Genomic DNA, 16,551 nt, shown 5'->3' with positions numbered 1-16,551 from the left:
CCGCTTTTTAAATTTCACTTCAGACTATTCAGTCTATTATAATCAAAGATATCCTGTTTGGCGGAAACCGTGTACTGTTCTTGTGATTTGGAATATTGTCAGTGGAGACTTTGCTCCGTTTGCTAAACACGTTTTACTTGGGTAACATCAAACATAGTTTCAGGCATCTCATTGGTTCCCAGCAGTCATTGTTTTGCCCAGTGGATGTCAGAAGTTCATCACTCGAAATTAAAGTTATTTCCTTTGAGGAGGAAAAATAGCTCATTCCAAGCTGTTTTCAGTTATTACAGAATGCCCTGAAAGGTATCCAGTCACTCTTAAATGGCGGGAAGATGAAGCTAATGCAGACTGATCAGCTTGGGTCTCTTCTTGCAGTATTAAAGGTGAATATATTTTTGTTTTGAATCGAGTTCTCAAAACTGTTTCCGGAGACAGGCTGTATAGTCCATGGCCATGTTTCACTTCAGGTAGGAAGAGAGAGGATGGAAGACAGCTAAAAATGGGGGAAGAGCTTAGGTGTAGGGAAGGAAGGGGAGATTGAAAAGCAGAACAAAGGGAGCAGGGAAAAGGGGAGAAGTTCCCTATAGAACACATGATTTCTGTTGCTTGCACTTCCACTCATAAAAAAAGTGATTGTGATGCCTTGAAAACTGAAAGATTCATCCAGTGAGCTTCAGCACCCAAATCTCCCTAATGTCCTATTAGAAACAGTTGAATTCCAGCTACCTTTGGGGCATAAGGCATGCTTATCAGAGGATCAAAATTATTTTACAGATATGGCAGTGAACTATAGGTGCAAATAAAAAGACCTATTGAAAGCAGTTGACAGTCCCCTAAACAAATATATGATGATTCTTTGCTCTTCAAAATGGAGTGGAACACTGATGTTTTGGGGTTTTTTTATTACTTTTCTAGAAATGCATGTTTTATGGGCTTCCTGGCCTGAACATAGAGATGCCTGCAGTGCTGTATCCAGCTCCTTTGCCTCAGTATGACAAAAGATCACCTGTCAAACAAGAGCAATCAGAATTGAGCACCTTTAAGCAAACAGGGGTAAAGTCAAATTCCAGCTTTTGTGGCTTTCTGTGCGTCTGTCTGTTTGCACTTGTATGGTTCCTGACAGCACGGATGGCTGAAAGGGCCTTTGTGTTCTCAGTGCATGACGTCTCCCACATTGCTTGCCTGTAATGATATTGATCAGAAATCTCTGCATTTTGAATAAAAATTGCTCTGTGTGCTCAGTCAGATGACTAAAACAGATGGTTCTGCTGAGATTGATTTGACTGACTGTAGCTGGGTGCATCAGTTATTCGTTTGTTGCCAAGAATTCTTGGCCTACAGACAGGAGCTGAGTGTTTGCAGACTAGCTGCAGCATTACATTTGACAAGAAACATTACTTCTTTGCTAACACTTACATAACCATTGCTCTTCTTGCTAGAGAAGTTAAGCTTACGATTTTGCCCCTTATGTGCCTCTTAATCCCTCTCTGCCTCTGCAGTTTATTATTTAACCCCATGGACCAGTTTGGGTTACAGATTATATGAAAGACATTGGACAAAATAAAGGTGCATGGTCCTGTTGACTTGTAATCTTTTTTAATGTTAATGAGTATCTACTGTCAATCTAGGACTGCTGATTTAAAGCACTTGATAGGTCTGGTTCTCAAGTGCCTTCACATCCCTTCTCTTCCCCCCCCCCCCTTCCTGGAAAAATTAAGAATTGCAAAAAATCTAGTAGTTGCATTGATACTTGGAGATTAGCAGGTATATATTCCCAGAGCTTTGCATCTAAATATCCAGCTAAATCCATTTTATATCATGTACCTACATGATAATAAGGTATTAGAAAGAAAGCAAAGTACATGCTAATAAGTGGCATTTTTAAGATGCAGTAGACTAATAAGGTCTCATTGTGTCAGTGTGTATAATTATGTATAATTTATTGAACACTGTTCCATAGTAACTACTGAATACCTGTGACAGACACTTTTTTGGCTAAACTAAACTTCTTCACCTAAAAATAACTCCTCTAGTAGCTTATATAATGTGCAGTTCTTTGCTGGTGGAATTAATTACTGAATGCTCCGTGAGCTCATGGATTTTTGCTACTTTTCAGGATTACTAGAGCCAGTCTCTTAGAAGAGATCTTGTTGGCATTGAAAGAGATTTCCAGAGTAATGAAATATTTTCTCGTTACCTAGGTCTTACTGTAGTCTCAGCATTTTTATGTTATGTGTTATCCCCCCACAAATATTTGCCTTTTAAAACAGAACCGAAGAAAAAAGTCCAAAGGGAAACAAAAGAAAGGGGAAGAAGTGAAAGAAGAGTCGAGTGATGCAGGCAATGAATCGATCCGTGGAATAGACATCTTTAAACTACATTTGGGAGATGGGCAAAGCAGCCCGTGTTCAGATCCCCAGAATCGTACATTAGATGCTACATGTATGTCTGCAGGAAAGGATCATTTATCTTCATGCCACCCCAGCTGGAAAAGAATCAGTAGCAGTGAGTCAGAGTATTCTGATGCTGAAGGTGGAATACAAAGCAAAATGAGGTTATTGTTATTCATGTAAATGTACAACACAGTAGCAATTGACACTGTTCATAACAATCAGGCTTGTGTGTATCATGTTAAATGGTGCTTTTTGTTGTTTCTGTAGATCTGGCACTGCTTTTGCACATGTGCAATGTTTTACCCTCCCTTATACATACAATTCCAGCCCTTTGTTCTTAAACAAAACTATTTGGGAAATCGCATTCATTTTTGATTTATAGGTTGACTTGAAGAAAATTGCAAGGTAGTCATTAGTACTGGTTTGAAAGTAAACTCCTTTTATTTTCTTCTGGTCTTAGATATTTTACTTGAAGTTGTTAATGCTAGCCAGTGCCACAGATGAACGAGGTTAAATCAGTTACTTTTCAGTGCTGCTATTAATTAATCTTTCTGTGTTGTTAAAGATCTTATCAAGCCAAAGTTCGACAAGGGGCTCTAGCCTGTTTCCTTTCCACTATAAAATCAATAGAGAAGAGAGTCCTTTATGGCTACTGGTCTGCATTTGTTCCGGATACACCTGGAATAGGCAGCCCTCAGTCTGTGTCCTTGATGACTATTGCTTTAAAGGATCCTTCTCCAAAGGTAAGGAAATCTGTTGCGGTGAAAGCATTGTATTCTCCAGTACTAGTCTTAAGTCTGCAATATAGTAGACAGTCCTGCTGGGGTCTTTGCTTTTGTTGCTGCTCCAGAAGAATAAGAGAAGATGCATTGTTCAGGGCAACAAAGGATATTGCATTTGCACTCAAGTGTTATGAGACCAGGCTGTTGGAGTTACATTATTTTTTTCTGGGGGAATGAAATTTTGAGATGACAAGAGAATTTCCAGACTTTGTAAAAAGGGTTGCTAAAACTGGAAGAGAGAAGAGAACTTCTTATACTTCAAAATGAGAAGCGAGGGAGCACTGATAAAAATTCTTCATGCTGGGTAGGTACATAGGAAGGAAACTGAAAGGTTGAGTTGACAATCTAAGAAAAGGGGAGTGAGAGGAAAGGAGACTATGGATAAGTGGCTTGCAAAGCCATGTCCACAAATATTTGCTATAGACGTGTTACTAAGAGCATAGATATGCATGTTTTTGGAGCAACCAAGAGCATTGTCTTAAGTGCCTTAGTAAAAGTTTATACTTCAACACAGATGGATTCCCAGATATTAGTAAAACCAAACACAGGTAATCCCTTTTATACTGAAGCCACATAGAATGGGAAGAAGCATGAGAAAGCAAGTCTTGTAATTTTCCTCCTGGTTTTTTTGGGGTTTTTTTGATTGAAACCATGGGAATATTTTGTCTTTTTAGACTCGTGCCTGTGCTCTTCAGGTTCTTTCAGCCATCTTGGAAGGTTCTAAGCAATTCCTTTCTGTAGCCGAAGATGCAAATGACCACAAACGAGCTTTTACTCCCTTCTCTGTGACTATTGCTTCCAGTATCCGAGAGTTGCACCGCTGTCTGCTGCTAGCCCTGGTGGCTGAATCCTCTGCACAAACACTTACCCAGATCATCAAGGTACTTGCTATCATCTGTGAAAATATGTATTCTGTAAATGCTTCAAATTCAGCCTAAAACGAATCTCCTTGAAAGGAGACATACTCTACAGATGTGGCTTGCAGAATAAGATTATACATTAGTCCTTGGACTTGTTTGGACGCTTTCTTACAAGATTGAGTTAGGTCTGCCTGGAAAGTCCCATTGTTTTCCATCTAGTGTGGCCAACTTGTCTCCACATTTCTGTTATGACATCTTTTCTGTGTTGTGTGAAGGTAGAAAGAGCTGCTGGAGAATTCAGGGTCCAGAAATTATTTTCCATTGTCTGGTTGAGTGTGTTCCTTTTTATAATGGCAATTTTGATTCGGATTCTTAATGTCTTGATTGGCTGGCAGTTTGTGCTTTTGAACCACATGTATTCTAAAAGCCAAGTTTATGGGCCAGCTGTTCAAACACCAGCTGTTCAGTGATGACTTTGATTTTTTGTAGGTGTAGTCAGGTATTTAGCTGTCTGAGTAATCTAAATTGCAGGTATAGGAAGCGGCTGGCTGAAGAAGTGATGATCACGCTTCATCTGATGTTCTCTTGTGTGTTTTAGTGCCTTGCAAACTTGGTAGTGAACGCACCATATAACCGCCTGAAACCCGGTCTGCTGACAAGAGTGTGGAACCAGATAAAGCCATACATTCGTCATAAAGGTTTGCATTTTATTTTACTGGATTCTCTTTTTGGTTTGTATATATCTCACCTTAATTCAGTGTAGATTCTTGCTAATGACTAAGGCTTTTATGTGTAGTAAATTTTCCTATGATAAGCATGGAAATAACCACAGTGCTTGGTCTCTCACAGGGAGATTCCACCAACCGCTGATGCTCAGAAGCCCTGCCAAGCTGAGACTTGTCATAGCAGTGTCATGGTGTTCACCTTGTTATCATTTTCTGTGTTCTTTTTAACAGATGTTAATGTTCGAGTTTCTAGTCTCACCTTGTTGGGAGCTGTACTGTCTGCTCAGGCTCCCTTACCAGAGGTGCAATTGCTTCTACAACAACCAAGTTCTTCGGGACTAAGTAACAGTGGAAGTGCAACTCCTCATCATTGCAGTTCCTCTGACTGGTGGAGAAAAGCACCTCCCTCTGAAGGGGAGCCTGCTGCTAATTCAGAAAGTGCATCTTCAGAGCCCTGCTGGCTCATCCGTCTCTGCACCTCCATCATTATTCTCCCAAGAGAAGATTCCTACTCTGACAGTGATGCTAGCTTCACTCCTGTTCCTGTGCATGAACCATCTCCTGTTCGATTGGAGGCGTTACAGGTAGGAATGGCCAGCTTTTGAAAGAGCCAAGTGATCAATAAAGTGAAGTAGAAATGCTACTTCACCTGCAGCAGTAAGCGGTTCTGGTTTTTGATGGAGTATGCATCTATATAGGATAAGACTCTTATTTGGGACCTTTCATTTGTGAAACTCTCTTTACCTTATCAAGTAGAAATGACTTTTTATAAAGGGCTATTATCAGTGAAATATTGACAGACTATAGACGACTTTGGCACAAGCAGAGAAATATACAGCAGTATCAACACTTGTAATCTCAGTTCTAGGTTTGTGTAGCAACCCAGAAAAGGGTTTGGGGAAAAACAATGAGCCTGCACATTACAGAAGCAAGGATGCTTGTCAGAGCTGACCTCATAAAACAGGGAAGCAAACTTCTTGGAGCTGTGGGACCTGTCACTTTTTCACTTGGTCTTTTAGCTACAGGAGAGCTCGTTTAAACACAGTGAATAATTTGTCAGGAGTTGCTACCTGACTGTGCTTTCCCCAAATTGTATCAAACAAGATAACAGAGTTATACACACCTTAAATTTCTTTTGGATTCTCTGTGTTGTGAGATATAGCTGTCCTAGTAAAACTTGGGCATCTTACATGACAATACTGTAAAGTGTTTCATGCCTTTTTTATGTGGAAAATTCCACTCGGCCTTTATTTTTTTCTGTCCTGTATCTGCAGGTCTTGGCGCTTCTCGTAAAGGGCTATTTCTCCATGGCCCAGAATTATTTGTTAGAGTTTGGAGAGGTGGCTTGCAAATGCATGGAGGAAGCAGATCCATCTATTCAGCTCCATGGTGCCAAGGTAAGAGCTTGTAGAAATACAGGTCTCTCTCTCCCAGGTTTTCCTCTATACCAGTGGGTTGTTTTTTTCAACCAGGAGGCCATGAAATCCTTTTAAAGATGCCATGCTACGTTTGCATTGTGAGGTGTACAATAACTACACAGTTCACAAGGTAAACCCAGAGATTTCAAATAGGAATCCATAGGGTCAAAAACCTGCTGACATGTTGTGGGCTTTGTGAGTTCTGTGCTCTGTTTTTCTGTAACCAAGAAATGAATAAAAGCTAAGAGCACACTTTTTTGAGGGGCACCTTGAGTCTAAAAAGGTTGAGAACCACTGCTCTATACATATGGTCTCAAAGCTTTTCTGGGTAGATCTAATATGAGACTGTATCTAATCCAAAGCAATGGTATGGAGAGGGATTGCTGAACGTGTTTCTGTGCCTCTTCCACACAGCACACTATAAATGAGACCAGCCCTCCCGGTGCTGTAGCCCATTGTGAAATACTATACCCGAAGACATTGAGAAATACAGCGTTTGGCCCCAGTCTCGCATTCCTTGCACAGTTGTAATTCCACAGCTTTGAGTGGGAGTTCTGGGGGCACAGGGAGTCCAGAATTGGTTCTTATTTATTGCTTTAACAACAGTTGGCCCAGGAGCATGTGGTATCCAGAGCAAATAAAAACTCCCGAGTGACATTATTTGTATCCATCTCTGCCCAGCTGCTTCCATTACACTGCCCTGCTTAGAGATGCTATTTAGGAGGAACTTTTCCTCCAAGTTCTTGAGATACCAGGCTCTGATACCTCATAATGTAACATTACATTGCAGATGTTGTTCATTGTGTAAATGAATATGGTCTTTGCTAAGATCTCCACCATCAAGTAGCACTTGAGTTTGCTTTGATATGGAGCCAGTTCATTTTCATTTTCTTGGCAGCTTCTGGAGGAGCTGGGCACGGGCATAATACAACAGTACAAACCAGATTCAGCCATTGCTCCCAGTCAGAGGGTACCTGTTGACTTGGTAAGTCTGTGGGCTTTTAGGGCTAGGATTCCACATAATTAAGCCTCAGTTCTTGAAATCTATCAAATTCATAGCCTTGTCTGTTGTTATAACGATCTGCAGAAAAATGGGAGCGTGCAGTAGCCACAGACAGTCTATTTAGGTTGCAAACTTGCAGTCTAAAGATCTACAAACAACTGCATTCATTCTCCTAACTGTTCTGGTTTATTATGATAGGCTGTATTCTGCTCTTAAATGAGCTGGCAGAGACTGTCACGGTTTATACTCATCATTCTAACACAGCGTGTGGGGTATTATCCAGAGAAACACAACCTGTGGGTATTAAAGCTGAATAAGCCTCCTGGTAAATACAAAGCTAACAAAAAAAAGGGGGCGACCACAAACTGTTGGGTGTCTCTTGCCTGACTATTTGAGATAAAAGGTTTATACTTTGAGGAGTCCTGGCAAGGTTAGTCGCACCTAAAATTAGACTTAGGAGCGTCGTTTTAGGTTTGTGAGCAGGAGGAGTATGGGGAAGCTGAGCGACCATATATGGTGTGGGTGCTACATCAGATCTGAAATACTCATACCAGCCACAGTGGCTTTTAATGCTGACGTGCTCTCTGATCTTATTTCGGTCTTCTGCAGGCTCACAAGGTGGCCGATAGCATAGCATGAGTGATCCTAGAGAGAGCCATCACTGAGGGATGTTTATTTGACAGGCCAACCCAGTTCTGAAACTGGACCATAGCAGTATTGCAGGTCTGCTAAATCCTGCTTCCATGAATGGAAATCTTTTATAAATTAATTTGGGGCACGTTAAATTTTGAGGCTGCCAGCAGTAACCCTGGAAAATAGGAAATATCTCCACCAGCCGTGAATTTCTGTTACATGAGATGAACATAAATTGTCAGGCCAATTGAAATCCACAGCTGCATGGTTTTAAGAATGGAATTGTAATCCTACCTAAAGAAATCTAATCTGCATTTGTATGCCCCTGGGAAGGGAACAAATGGAACTGACTGACTGAGTCCTTCAGCGCAGCAGTAAAACAAGCAGATGCTAAAAATGATTTGTGCAACTTCAGTGTGCAGCAGAAGTATTTTAAGATTTAAGGTTGTTGTAATAATTAGTTGGTATCATTTGGTATGAAGAGAGTCGTGGTGTGGAGGGGAAAAACCATCCATTTTAGTGATTAGATATGCTGGCAATATTGTGAAGCTCATCCAGTGGCAGTATCAGTTGCATGGTTTCTAATTGATAACACTAATTTCTCTGCTACAGGTGGTAAGGTTTTGGACTATGATGTTAAATGGTCCTCTACCTAGTGCCCTTCAGAATGATCAACACCCTACCCTTCAGACAAGTGCCTGTGATGCTCTTTCTTCTATCCTCCCTGAAGCTTTCAGCCATCTGAAGGTAAAGCTGTGGATTTTTAAGTACAAAGATCTTCTGGCTTTCTCCCTCTACCTACATTAACATGGAGTCTGTGCTGATTTTGCATGAAAGCCCTTCATATATTTTCACATGTTAAATCTGAGGAAACCGTGGCTGGTAAAGATCCAAAAGGCATTTGGTGGGGGCAGGATTTTCTAAAACCCCGAGCAGAGGTATCCAGGCAAAAAATAGCTAACCTCCATGCAGAAGTATTAACAGATAGCTCAGTTGTGTTGCATGGCAAGTGAAGGCTAAAGAGTCTCCATCTGTGGGGGAGATGTGGAAGTGACTGCTCTTTTGCTAACAAGATTTCATGAAAGGTGCAGGCAGCTGAGCTGGCAACATTGAGTAGCTTGGAGTTTTCCCCCCTCAGCTGACTGGGAAACAGTTTGCTACCCCAACCACAACTGAATGTGCGGGCACAGCTCTCCTTTAACATGATGAAATATGCTTTTATGCATTCATGCCCGGGCAGCTGAAAGCCACTGTATTGTACAGCCGCACTTGTGTCACCGTGCCCTTCTTGAGTCGGAGAGCTCTGCCAGGTCTCATTTGCACAGGAATTGCTGGAGCAGCAGTATCTCTGCCATGTTCTTGGTCCAGCTTCTGCAAGTACAGCGTGTGCTCCACTGCTCTGCACTTTGATCCCCTGCACCCACTTCCCCTTGCCGACCATTCAGGGTCAGCCTGTGCCCACATTGACCTATGTCTACGATGCAGCACGATGGATTGCGCTGCAGGCTCATAAATTTGCAAGGGGAATTTAGCGTGCTGTGTCTGAAGTGCAGAGTGACTCTTGCAGTTCTCTATTGTCACTGTAGCTCCTGCCATCCGCCAGTGGTGAATTTGTAGCCTTCTCCAATCTTTAGATACTGCTTTTTATCCACTCTACATGTGTAGCTGGTGCCACAATATCTACAAGATTTGGTGTGTTGAAATGAATGGGTGTCTTGTTTACCACCCCGGCGTAATTAATGTTTGAAGCTGGGATACTCCCATTTCCTATACAGCACCTGACAGCGCCCTTTATTTGCTCTCAAGTGCATTCTCATCAACTGTTTGTGCATGACCCGGGTTTTAATGTTTTAAACCTTCATTGGGTCTCTGCTCTTTTTTTATGACGTGGGAACCTCACAGCCCAATCATGCTGCTCGTGTTTTTTCAAGCTGCCCTTCCTTCAGTCACTTTTCCTCCCTGCAGGATGACCGCCAGATCCTGTGCATCACTCTGCTCCTCGGATTGAACCACAGCGAGAACCCACTGCTGAAAGCTGCCGCGGCACGAGCCCTTGGAGTCTACATCCTCTTCTCGTGCCTTAGGCAGGTTAGAACTGGCCTGCTGTTCCCTTACTTGAGCTACAAACTTCTCCTCCCCAGTGGGCCATTAACATTCTGTGCTGAGAGCAAACCTCTGTGTCTGCCAGAGGGGGTGTACGCAACATTGAGGTGATAACTCAGAGAGGACGTTTGCATTTACTCTTCTCAGTCCTGCCTACCCTGCTCAGTGGGAACAATTGGCTTTAGACCCAGTGCAGTTCTTGTGCCGGAGACATGCCAGGAAGGGGCATGTCTATATACAAGCGTGAGATCCTGATTTCACTCCAGCCTCCTCATGGTAGCTGAACATACCCGAGTGGCTTAAAGAAGCTTATGAAAGCCCTAGCTTCAGCCAGAGAAGGATTGCTTGTTGGCAGAAACTATTAAAGGTAGCTGCTTGGCTGTCTCCTGAGGACTCCCAAGGTTGAGGGTGGAGTAGGAGAGGCAGGACAGCAGCACATAACTCTGCAGGACTTATAGGCAGAGATGCACCCATGAGCAACTGATGACAGGCTGTGGTAGCTTAAGTGTTAGCTCTGGCAGTCTGGAGAGCAGAAGTGGAGAGGTGCCATGGTGGGTTAAAGCCATCTCAGTTCCCTGCCCCGGGTTGTGTGTTTGGTGCTTTACCTCCAAGAGGGTCCATACCCTGTATATTGGACGTAGGGGGTTCATAGGGAGTTACCTTCAGTACAGCATATAGTGACGTATGGGAGAAGGAGTGCAGCTATGCAGACTGACTGACTGTCCACCCTGGCTTTGATAGCAAATTGGAGTAGAGATGTGAGCACCACTATGAAGCTGCACTAGCAATTGCAGAGAAACTTTGGTAAAGAGAGAATTTGGAGGAGACCTCTTCTTACCCTGATTCGACCACAGTTGTCTTTGCACAATCCACGTACTTGGGTTGTGCCTTTCTTCTGGGAATTGACTTCAAACCATTGGCACAGGGCTTACAGTTTCCTGTCTTGGAAAGTCATAGACGGGTCTGCTTTGATTTTAGTAAAGTCTTGAAAATGCCCAAAATGGCTGTAGAATGGAGTAGGACCCCCCCCCCCCAGCATTAAAAATGGCTGGGGCTTTGTATTACGCACAGGTGAGCATACAGGAAACCCCTGTTTAACACTGTTTTGCTTAGCGCTATTTCGCTATAACACTCATTTTAAATTGATACCCAATTCCACTTAGCGCTCAGCGAGTTTTGTTATAACACTTGTGGTCACCATCTTGGGTCATCAGAAACTTCAGATTTCACTTAACACTAGCTTCACTTAGTGCTCAGCTTTTCACGAACCAGTTAAGAGCGCTAAGCGGGGGTTGCCTGTATAAATGAGGAGTTTAGTGAAAGGGTTTATGGAAATGGGGCTAACTTTCTGCCACAATTGAAAACACGTGTATTTGGAAATACAGTGTTAGCTGTTGTTGAAAGTCAAGGTAGGAAGGTCAGCCTCTGTGTACAGAATCAGTCCACAAAGATGTCAGTTGGCTTCTGGAGCAAACTCAGGCTGGTTGTAAAAAAGGATTCTCTTCTTTCTGCAACATGATTGCGAGCATGCCAGTGGACAGATATGCCAGTAGCTGAAGTTGAGACTTTAAGCTTAAAATATTTTGAAAGAAAGTACTTAATAATATGCAAGGGAATAGCAGCAAAATGTAACATACCACAGAAGGGAAGATTAATGAAACAGCTCAACAGGGAGTTGGGAGAAGCAATTACTTTTTTGACAAAGGGATTTGATGAGAATGAGATTGGCAGCCCAGGTAATTATGCTCAAATCAAAGTAGCTCAAGCACCAATGAAACTCAGTCATACACTTGAAACCTTGTAGCACCAGCCACCAAGGAGAGTAGCAAATTTGGGCACCTTGTAGAGTTTATTGTTAATTAAAAGATCAAACAAAGCTGTGCTGGGAGCCCTGGAGATGTTGTAAAGTTGTTGCTTAATGCAGAAAGTTGCTTTTTGATGGATACAGTCTTTGTGCAGATTTTTGCTGTGATGATAAAGGTGAGGAAAGCGTACAGAGCTGAAGTCACCCAGCTTTGTTCGTTTTTAATAAAGCAGTTTTAATAATGACCGAGACTTTAACAGTGATTCTGAATTCTCCAGGATGTGATGTTTGTCGCAGACACTGCAAATGCCATCCTGAACTCCCTCCACGACAAGTCTCCAAACGTCCGTGCCAAAGCAGCCTGGTCCCTGGGCAACCTTACAGACACTCTCATCGTCAACATGTAGGTACTAGTCCTTCAGCTGCTTGGAGCTTCTGCGTGGCTTTCACTCTTTAGAACTAGCCTCTAAAAAACAAAGGCATTGGCCTCCTTTCCTGGACAAAGTGTGCAATGACCTGTGTGCTGCCTTAGCGTCAGAAGAAGGTGCAAGAGGCTTTGCTAGTCCAGTTGTGAATAGACTATGTCCTCAGAGAGAGCTTTTTCCTGACAGCTCTTCATTGGAGGTTGGCCTAGCTTAAAGTCTTATGCAGGATCTGAGGTAACTCTGCCTCTTCCCAGTATTTCACCTCTAATTCATTTGTTGAATTCTGCACAGCTTCTTGGTTTCACCTCTTGTAGGAGTTGCACAGGTGATGCACTGCCAAAGAGAATGACTTAGTTGTATCATAATAAAATATTCCTTTGTTCTAGTATTATGTGAAAGGGAATATGGGATCACTGATAAACAAATTAACCAGTGCCAGCTGTAGTATAGAAAGTTGAGTCAATCTGCTATGAACCATTTGCTGCATTGAAAATGCATCTTGCTCGTACTCTTGGTGCTTTATTATCCCCTGCATTTCAGTGTTGCTCCCCTGCCAACATGCAAATAGGCAGGGTTTCCTAACATTGCATTTAGATTAAGAAGCCTAATGTCACGGCTAACTATAGGCCCATCAGCCTGACTTCTATCCCGGGGAAGATCTTAGAAAAGTTTATTAAGGAGGCCATCCTTAATGGACTGGCCGACGCCAACATCTTAAGGGATAGCCAGCACGGGTTTGTTGCGGGTAGGTCTTGCTTGACCAATCTCATTTCCTTCTACGACCAGGTGACCTATCACCTGGACAAGGGAGATGAGATTGATGTCATATATCTTGACTTCAAAAAAGCCTTCGATCTGGTGTCCCATGATCGTCTCTTGGAGAAACTGGCCAATTGTCGCCTTGGGTCCCCCACGATCCACTGGCTGGAAAATTGGCTCTGGGGTCGGACCCAGAGGGTAGTAATTGATGGAAGTCACTCATCGTGGTGTCCTGTGACCAGTGGGGTCCCCCAGGGCTCTGTCCTTGGACCCATACTGTTCAACATCTTCATTAATGATGTGGACACTGGAGTCAGAAGCGGACTGGCCAAGTTCGCCGATGACACCAAACTTTGGGGCAAAGCATCCATGCCAGAAGACAGGCGGGTGATCCAGGCTGACCTGGACAGGCTCAGCAAGTGGGCGGATGAGAATCTGATGGTGTTCAACGCCGATAAATGCAAGGTTCTCCACCTTGGGAAAAAAAACCCGCAGCATCCTCATAGGCTCGGCAGTGCTATGTTGGTTAGCACTATGGAAGAAAGAGACTTGGGGGTCATCATTGACCACAAGATGAACATGAGCCTGCAATGCGATGCTGCGGCTAGTAAAGCGACCAAAACGCTGGCTTGCATCCATAGATGCTTCTCAAGCAAATCCCGGGACGTCATTCTCCCCCTGTACTCGGCCTTAGTGAGTACTGCGTCCAGTTTTGGGCTCCACAATTCAAAAAGGATGTGGAGAAGCTTGAGAGAGTCCAGAGAAGAGCCACGCGCATGATCAGGGGTTAGGGAAGCAGACCCTACGATGACAGGCTGAGAGCCCTGGGGCTCTTTAGCCTGGAAAAGCGCAGGCTCAGGGGTGATCTGATGGCCACCTACAAGTTTATCAGGGGTGACCACCAGTATCTAGGGGAACGTTTGTTCACCAGAGCGCCCCAAGGGATGACGAGGACGAATGGTCACAAACTACTACAAGATCGTTTCAGGCTGGACATAAGGAAGAATTTCTTTACTGTCCGAGCCCCCAAGGTCTGGAACAGCCTGCCGCCGGAGGTTGTTCAAGCGCCTTCATTGAACACCTTCAAGATCAAACTGGATGCTTATCTTGCTGGGATCCTATGACCCCAGCTGACATCCTGCCCTTTGGGCGGGGGGCTGGACTCGATGATCTTCCGAGGTCCCTTCCAGCCCTAATGTCTATGAAAATCTATGAAAAAATCTTTTAAATAGTTAGCCATGATCTTCTCAACTGAAAAGTTGGCCTGTAAAAATTGAGTGTATTGCTGATGGTAGTGGTTTATATATCCTTTATAGGGAACTGTTTGTTGTCTTTACCTTAGGATGGATAACCTTGCTTGGTGTTTTCCCACGTGGTCCTCAATATGTGTGTTTGGTTTTTTTGCCAGGGATTCTATGGGGCCAAGTTTCCAAGAAGAATTCTCCGATCTCTTGCTATTGAAAATGTTACGGTCAGCAGCTGAGGCATCCAGGGACAAAGACAAGGTATGTTGGGGATGGTGGGGACATGAAAAATCAGTGTAGAAAATTACAAGCTAGTCTTCGTTACTTGCTTTGGTTACAGTGTGTTTGGTTTGAGTGGTCCAGGGAAGCTGACAACGCCAATACAATACACAAACAAAACCTATGTGCTGTAGTGTACAGTATGTTGACACCTCATGTACCAACAATCAGAATCCACCATTAGCTTATTTTATTCTACGTTAACCTTCCATCTAGCAATGGGGACTCCTGGTCCTGGGGCATCTAAACTGACCACTTTGAACTGCTCAGTGTAGTTGCTGGCAGGGCTACTTTTTTGGCAGGTCATAGGAAGTCAGTTAGTTTTGGAAAGATGTTGCATCGTTTCAGAGAGTTCTTTATGTTACTTTCCTTTGTACATCTACCTTGAGCCCTTGGCAAGGGTCTTTGCTATAAACTGGCCCTCTAAACACCTTTTTGTGTTTCAGGTTAAGAGCAACGCAGTCCGAGCCCTTGGAAATCTGCTTCATTTCCTTCAGCCAACCCACATAGAAAACCCCAGATTTAATGAAGCCATTGAGGAGTCTATCCAGGCCCTGATTTCTACTGTCCAGAGTGAGGCCACTATGAAAGTGCGGTGGAATGCATGCTATGCACTGGGAAATGTATTCAAAAACCCTGGCTTGCCGCTTGGTAAGTAACCACTTTTTTAGTGCCGTCGTCTAAGGCATATGCAGGTAGTTGTGCAAAAGCATAGGCTTGGGATTTTGCTGAGAAGACATCTATCAGCAGGTTTGGAACAACGGGAAGAGTTTGAATCTTACTCTTGTATCCAAGGGTGGAAACTGGCCCTTAGTATACGTTTGATTATGTACACACTCGCCCACATGGTAAACTTCGCTACCGTGAATAAACTTACTGACATCCATGCCTTAAACTGCAGCATGCTAGCGCTTGCAGGATTGAGGCGATAGCTGATATTAAAGGGTAGCAGCTAAAGATAATGTAGCAGGAATTCATTTTTATCCTCAGCGGAAACAAACAAAACACAGGGAAGAAAGTTTCCTTGATAAATGCCACCTGTTCAGTCACTGGGATTGCAAAACATCTGATTACCTAGAAATGACGATAGTCAGAGCTACACAACTGAATTTTAAATGTGACATCAATTGAGTGTCTACTTCATTCAAAAGCAGAAGGAAAGGGATTTGTTTTTAAACTTTGCCTGTAAAAATGTCGCTTTCTCCATTTTAAAATTTCACTAGATTATGAAGTTAGTTGATAATATTTTGCTTATGGTAAAATCCCTACTCTTTAGCTAAAGACGCATGCGAATGGTGTAGCATGAATCTGTCTGAGGAGCTGCCATTGTGAGTTTGAGTTTGCACACGTTACTGACTTATGAGACTGTTTGTTCTCCAGGAGAAGCTCCTTGGACCACACAAGCCTACGATGCTCTTGCATCTGTGGTGAAGTCATGCAAGAATTTCAAAGTTCGGATCAAGTCTGCCATGGCACTCTCCATCCCCGACAAGAGGGAGCGCTACGGAACTACTAAACAGTTCAGCCAGATCTGGAGTGCCTTGGTTATAGCCCTGCAGAAGAGTGAGGACACGGAGGATTTTCTGGAGTTCAAATACAGCGCCAGCCTGAGAACCCAGATTTGCCAGGCACTGATTCACCTGTTGAGCTTGGCCCACACTACAGACCTCCCATTCATTCGGGACACACTAGCAGAAAACGGTGAGACAATCGGATCCTACATCCTGCAGTACATGAAATCGGGGGTCGAGGAGGACGATGCTGGAATGCAGCCAAACTCCCATGAGAGGGAGAAGATCTTGAAAAGAGCTATTGAGCATCTCTGTGGGATCGAGGAGCTCCTGGAAGGCAAAAGCAAAGTGGGGGTCGCTGCTTACCTAAAAGATATTATGACAAACCACGTCAATGCCACTGAATTAGCAGAGGCTTAGGAAGGTTCATGCAGTGTTTTACTGACCAATAAATGACGCCTTCTGATTCTGTGCGGGGGGGAGTACACGGTTTTCATTTATTCAGGATGGCTGAAAAGGGGGTTGGCTGGTAACAGGTGAGAGTGTGTTATCATTTTGAAAACAAATGTCTTTATTCTTGATACATTTTATAAACACAGAGCGTTTTTATGA

General features: G+C 43.4%; 1 protein-coding gene across 2 annotated transcripts in view; it reads left to right on the top strand.

Moving 5' to 3' along the window:
* Positions 1 to 16,551, top strand: part of HEATR6 (HEAT repeat containing 6) — a 23,286-nt gene extending 6,735 nt beyond the window's left edge. For both annotated transcript variants that reach the window (XM_059717516.1, XM_019493438.2), the window contains exons 6-20: positions 282 to 383; positions 916 to 1,053; positions 2,271 to 2,554; positions 2,959 to 3,136; positions 3,850 to 4,056; positions 4,634 to 4,733; positions 4,992 to 5,344; positions 6,035 to 6,157; positions 7,077 to 7,163; positions 8,427 to 8,561; positions 9,780 to 9,902; positions 12,000 to 12,124; positions 14,314 to 14,410; positions 14,875 to 15,079; positions 15,809 to 16,551. In XM_059717516.1, the coding sequence (XP_059573499.1) occupies positions 282 to 383; positions 916 to 1,053; positions 2,271 to 2,554; positions 2,959 to 3,136; positions 3,850 to 4,056; positions 4,634 to 4,733; positions 4,992 to 5,344; positions 6,035 to 6,157; positions 7,077 to 7,163; positions 8,427 to 8,561; positions 9,780 to 9,902; positions 12,000 to 12,124; positions 14,314 to 14,410; positions 14,875 to 15,079; positions 15,809 to 16,359 (2,808 nt within the window). In that variant the 3' untranslated portion in view covers positions 16,360 to 16,551. The remainder of the gene's footprint in view (positions 1 to 281; positions 384 to 915; positions 1,054 to 2,270; positions 2,555 to 2,958; positions 3,137 to 3,849; positions 4,057 to 4,633; positions 4,734 to 4,991; positions 5,345 to 6,034; positions 6,158 to 7,076; positions 7,164 to 8,426; positions 8,562 to 9,779; positions 9,903 to 11,999; positions 12,125 to 14,313; positions 14,411 to 14,874; positions 15,080 to 15,808) is intronic.

Source organism: Alligator mississippiensis, chromosome 14 (genome assembly GCF_030867095.1).
Source record: "Alligator mississippiensis isolate rAllMis1 chromosome 14, rAllMis1, whole genome shotgun sequence".
Lineage (NCBI taxonomy): Eukaryota > Metazoa > Chordata > Crocodylia > Alligatoridae > Alligator > Alligator mississippiensis.
This window is presented reverse-complemented; position numbering and strand designations above follow the sequence as displayed.